This window comes from Toxorhynchites rutilus, chromosome 3 (assembly GCF_029784135.1).
Source record: "Toxorhynchites rutilus septentrionalis strain SRP chromosome 3, ASM2978413v1, whole genome shotgun sequence".
Classification (NCBI taxonomy): domain Eukaryota; kingdom Metazoa; phylum Arthropoda; class Insecta; order Diptera; family Culicidae; genus Toxorhynchites; species Toxorhynchites rutilus.
In genome coordinates, this window is record NC_073746.1 from 182,294,711 (window position 1) to 182,300,668 (window position 5,958).

A 5,958-nucleotide genomic window follows, 5' to 3' on the forward strand; every position below is an offset into this window, starting at 1 on the left:
TGCCAGCTCTTCTGGCGATGTCGCTAATGTGTTTGCGAACTAAACTTCACCGTCCCTGCACGCTGCAAGTTTCGATTACATCCAGGAGCACAACCTGAATATGCCAACGTTGAATTCCTCTCCGGATGAAGTCTTGAAAGCCTTGCGTGATCTAGATGCATCAAAAGGGCCTGGAGTCGATGGCATTTCTCCATCTCTGCTGAAACACTGTGCTCACTCGCTCGATTTTCCCGTCTCTCGCATATTCAACCGTTCGTTGAAGGAAAGAATTTTTCCCACCGTTTTGAAAAAGGCTTCAATAGTACCAATTCACAAAACGGGTAATCAGAATCACGTGAAGAACTACCGTGGATTATCGCCTCTCTGCTGTATCAGTAAAGTCTTCGAAAGGTTAGTGCACAACGTTTTGCACAATGTGGTGCATCCACTCATATCGGAGTTACAGCATGGTTCCGTCCAGCATCGATCCACAACAACGAATCTGATTTGCTACACAAATACATTGTTTCGTGAAGTCGAAGCCCGTCGGAAGGTCGACTCCATCTACGTCGATTTTTTCAAAAGCATTCGAAACCGTGCCGCATATGTATGCATGTAAAAAAAAAATCAGCGCTATGGGATTTCCAAGTTGGTTGGATCTTTTTCTACTTGACCGGTCGCCAATCCTTCGTGTCGATCAGCTCAGCACACTCAGCAGTCTTCTCAATTACTTCAAGAGTTCCGCAAGGAAGCGTGCTCGGGTCAATGCTATTTGTTCTGTTCGTCAACGATTTGTTCTGTTCGTCAACGATTTGTTCATCATATAAACAAATGTTCGCTGATGACTTGAAAATGTATCGAGTAGTCAGGACAATGCTCAACTGCCTCATATTCGAAAAAGTCATTGACGAAATGTTATTGTGGTGCAACGTAAACGGCATGAGAATGAACGTGGAAAAATGCTGCGGTGATTTCTTTCACTCGTAGGATCGCCGCCGTAAAACATTAGTACCACATTGGGTCTGTGCCACTGGAGCGTGTTACACAATGTGCGATCTTGGAGTTACTATTGACTCCAAGTTGAGATTGAACGAACACGTTGCGCTTATCACGGCTAAAGCTTCTACGGTACTTGGATTCATACGACGCTCTACCTGGCAGTTTATCGACATCTACGCCCAAAAATCTTTGTTTTGCGTTTTAGTCCGAAGCATCCTGGAAAACGCTGCACCTGTGTGGGCACCTTACCACACATCGCTGATCATCAGAATCGAACGTATTCAGAAGTGTTTTCTCCGATTTGCCTTGTGGAATCTCCCTTGGAACGACCCTTCTAACCTGCCTGATTATTCCGCACGCTGCATGTTGATCGGTATGGAAACACTACGTGCGAGGCGCACTCTTATTCTGCAACTGATGATCTTCGACCTGCTGCGCAACAACATTGATTGTCCCCAACTCTTAGAAAACGTCCCTATTCGCGTCCCTTCACGGCAGTTAAAATTCACACAGCTCATCTTTGTACCTGTACACCGGACCGGTTACGGCTTCAACAATCCACTCATGCCTACGAGCATTCAATGAAATCAGTGCATATTTAATTTTATGACTAGTAAACCTGCTTTTAAAAATAGTATATAGAATATTAGATAGAGTAGTCTGTGCGAGTTTTATCGAAGACGAAACAACAATAAATTATCATAAGGTATTTCATCAAACTTACTTTGAGGTTTTGAAGTTTATTTCAATAAATGTGTACAAATAATAGATTGAGCAACTGCGAACTAAATTTTAATGAGTATAGAAATGATAATTGACTTGATAAATCGTTGATTAAATGAATATTCTACAAAACGGATGTGTGATAACTCAATTTGTTTATTTCAGCTTTGAAGTTTTGGTTGTAACTCAAACCATATCCATGAAACTATTTATTGTAACGGTATGTAACCGGAAAACCTCGATTTGTGAACTGATCGTTTGGAAAATCTAGCTTAATCTATTGTATAGTATAAGCCCAAAATAATAGAAATACAATGTCACAATCATTCAAACTCTCGAGCGCATATGAACTAACGTCTACAAGTGACAATATGTATTCAGATCGCTTGAAGTTCTCCAGAATTTGAAGTACAAGTCGCGTTGTTGTTGAATTCATTCTATATGCTAGAGACGAACCAGCCTACGGCTGAAAGTCTCTTAAATAAAGACAAAAAAAAATTCTATATGCTTGTGGATTTTCTGCTTGGGAAAGCTAAAAAAGCGAGCGAATGACACTGAGAGCCTTACCTCCTTTGGCGATATTTTCTCCCAATAAATAAAATTTATGGAAATAATATCTCTTGAAAAACCACCTACGCTATCACACTGAAATGTCTTCACATATTTCATAATATCTTCGAAATGTCTTCACAAAGGCAAAAGTCTTCACAGTAAGACAAATGTTCTCGAAATGAAGACATGTCTCCAAACCTGGCATCTCTGTTCGGAGTACGAATTCCGTCAACGCCATCAATAATGCACCCAGAAAAGCCATTTCGAAAACATGCTACCAAATCCTTAGTAATGCAAACTTTGGTAGAATGTACATATTTTCTGTACATATTACTTACCGTATGTAGAATAAGTTTCAGAAGCAATTAACATCGCCAACTATCGGTACATTTTACTAAATGTTGTACGTAACTCTGACGATTGTCATTCTGGCAACCGCGAAAAAAATCACAGGAGGGTTGTGTTCAAGACACGACCGCATAGTTGAAGTAGGATTCCGTTAGGATATCTGTTGATTTTGGATAAGTTTGAAGAATTACATCGTTAAACTTTTTAATAATGATTTGGTATCCCAGAAAAGGGCCGTTTTGTTTGGTTGTTGGGTATTGTTTGTTCACTTCACCAGTGTTCACAACCGAGTAATGATAACAAAAGGATGGTAAACAGTCGTTGGATGGTGCGTATCAGATGAAAGACCCCGAAGTGGAATGAGATATGATGGAAACCGCCCTCTGCGATCCTAGACGAGATGCCTCCTGTGTTATGTATGGATGAAATAAAGAGAAAAAAATCTCACCAATGTGATATAATATAATTAACAATACTGAAAACAATTATCAATTTTCCTCATCAGTAAAAACATGTTACTTTAATATAGAGAAAACATATTTTAAATGGAAAAGGTAATTTTCATTTATAATTTTTATTTTCTGAGTGTTTATTGAACCCAATGCGCATTTTAATTGGACTAACAACGCCTAATACTATATGTAGAGCATAAGGAGAATCACTATTTCTTAATTTTTCCAATTTTCCTTGCCGTATAAACTTTCCTTGAGTGAAAATGAACACAACAAAATAGACAGCTCAAATCAAACGACGGCTTATACGGGGTTATACTGGATGTTTTGACATTTCTTTACCATTGTTATCGCGTAATATGCACGAATAATTCGTATTGCAAAAATTTGCTAATCATTGGTAATATTTACCAAAAAATCGTCTTATATACCAATGTTGCCCTTAGAAAAATCCTCGGTCGAAAACTACTAAATACATTTGGTAATGCAAAATTAGTAGAATGTACAAATTTTTTGTACATATTGTCAACAAACCCGCATCCCTACCAGATATTAGTATATTTTACTCGATAACATTAGTAAGCTTGGATATTGTCATATCTGAAAACTAGTGAGAAAAGCGCGTATTAACCATTTTCATTGTTCCCATAAGGTAATACGGAGGTATAATAAGGATATAATTCTGATACGTGCATTTTCGGCGAGAAAATGTAGCCGATATTGGGCTTCCGAATCATGGTTCTGCTTGACATATGTGTTTATTAGTACGGTCGAAAATGACTATAGATTGGTAGTATTTACCAAAAAATTCGTTATATTTACTAATTATTTCTCTCAGTGTGGTAATGGTAATGCTGGAGCTGGATTCTGGTTTACCATAAAACCATCACCAATTTTGTTTCAGTCTCTTGTTGTTGCGAAACAAGCTCATCGAAAATCGTAGTAGGCAGCACTGTGAAAAAAAAGTTTAACGGGATTGGTTCATATCCCTTTGGAAAAAAATAGGATAAAAAAGGACAAATTTGTTCGTAACAATTTGTTTTCGCTAAATTCATAGTAATAAAGGTTAGTATTTAAAAATGAGCTCAAGAGCTGAAGCAGGCCAATCAGCTTTACAACAAAAACAACTCGGTGAAGAAGATAATCAGAACAGACCTCGTGAATCAGTGTTAGAAAACAATGGCTATTTGCTGCAAGAAACGGTCGGAACAGGGGCCTTCTCCAATGTGAAGGTTTAATTTTTTTCCGCTTATCGAATAAATGATTGAAATGTAATATATTCCATCTTGTAGAGAGCATACTCCAAAACTGCGAACCAGACGGTGGCAATAAAAATTATATCGAAACAAAAAGCCACAAAAGATGTTCTCAATAAGTTTCTACCAAGAGAAATCGATCTTGTGCGAGGACTGAGACATACGAATTTGATACGCTTTTTTGAGTGTATCGAAACCACAATGAGGTAACTACGATGTATGGAAAAGAATTTAAAAAGAAACTGTTGAAGTGAAGGGTTCCTTATCTTGATCACAATTGTGCTCACTGTTGCATTGAGGAATTCAAACCCTTCCGGGATGTTAACGTACATTTGGCTACTTTCCCCTACTCTGTCAGTTAACGGATCATACCGCCAACACTTGCTATCTCCACATTTTACTTGAGTTACCCGTTTTTATTTCAGATTTTATATTGTGATGGAGTATGCTGAAAACGGTTCTCTACTGCAGCTTATCCGAAAGGAAAAGTCACTTTCAGAGGAACGAGCCAAATCATATTTCAAACAACTCATCGATGCCGTAGAGTATATCCATAGCGTGGGAGTTGTTCACCGAGATATAAAATGCGAGAATATAGTGTTTGATCAACGTTTCACTCTAAAATTAATCGATTTCGGATTTGCGAGAGGAAATATGAAACCGCTAGTTTCTGGCGAAAAAATGAAACCAATTCTGTCGAAAACATTTTGCGGAAGTCATGCATATGCCAGTCCTGAAATTTTAAAATCAATCCCTTATCAACCTCAGCTCTCGGATATATGGGCGGTTGGAGTTGTGCTCTATACGATGGTTTTCGGCCGACTGCCCTTCGCGAACGAAAACAATGTTTCGTTGCTTATTAAGGTATATAACATTTTGCTTTTATATAAATCTTCTAATTACTTCTAATACTCCGATTAGCAAGTATCAGCCGGTCCAAAATTTCCCAAAGATCGCGGTGCCAGCGATAACTGCAAGGATTTAATTCTGAAAATTCTACGTCCAGTGAATTTAAGAATCTCTGTTGAAGAAATGCGTAATCATGCTTGGTTGAATGAGCCACATTCCAACTGTGATGATTCTGAATTCGAGAAAAAAATGAAACTGGATCCCACCCTGGAGGAAAATCCCGACGAGCACATAAGAAAACTTATCCACTGCAAATTTTGCAAAGAGAATAAGGATCTTCAGTGTACAACGGTTCAAAAATTGTACAATAGGAAGAAGGCTGGTCCTAAAAAATTTTAATAGTTTTATATTCGACGTATTTGAAAATTGTTTGTTACTTTTATGAAATATGAAAATTATTTCGATTTCACCCAAACATACATTTCGACTACAAATATAAATATAACGTTTTAACATAATTAATAATTTTCAATGGTCCCAATATTCGCGCGCAAACTATAGAATATAGATTATTGTGCGATTCACATAGAACGTTACGGAAAAGAACGTCCACGTTCCGTCAACGTCTTCGTCAATTCACACATGCAGTCAATGCTCGCATCAGCACCGTCACGTCAAATGTCAAATGAATGATTTATTTAATGTTATTCATGGTATCGCCACCTACAACAATTTTAAATTGCAATCCCCTCTTTCGAATCAGCATGCCTAGAATCAGTCCTAAATGTAGAAAAATTCTA

The 5,958-nt window shown here is 37.8% G+C and overlaps 1 protein-coding gene across 2 annotated transcripts; it reads left to right on the plus strand.

Moving 5' to 3' along the window:
- Positions 1–3,998: 3,998 nt before the first annotated feature.
- Positions 3,999–5,676, plus strand: LOC129779175 (testis-specific serine/threonine-protein kinase 3-like). Of its 2 annotated transcripts, none has more exons than XM_055786470.1 (4): positions 3,999–4,285; positions 4,346–4,515; positions 4,735–5,173; positions 5,231–5,676. In XM_055786470.1, the coding sequence occupies exons 1-4, from the start codon at positions 4,133–4,135 to the stop codon at positions 5,555–5,557; spliced, it is 1,089 nt and encodes a 362-aa protein (XP_055642445.1). In that variant the 5' UTR covers positions 3,999–4,132; the 3' UTR covers positions 5,558–5,676. The 2 variants fall into 2 exon arrangements, with proteins under 2 accessions (XP_055642445.1, XP_055642446.1); XM_055786471.1 differs by having other exon boundaries at positions 3,999–4,279.
- The last annotated feature ends 282 nt before the right edge of the window (positions 5,677–5,958 follow it).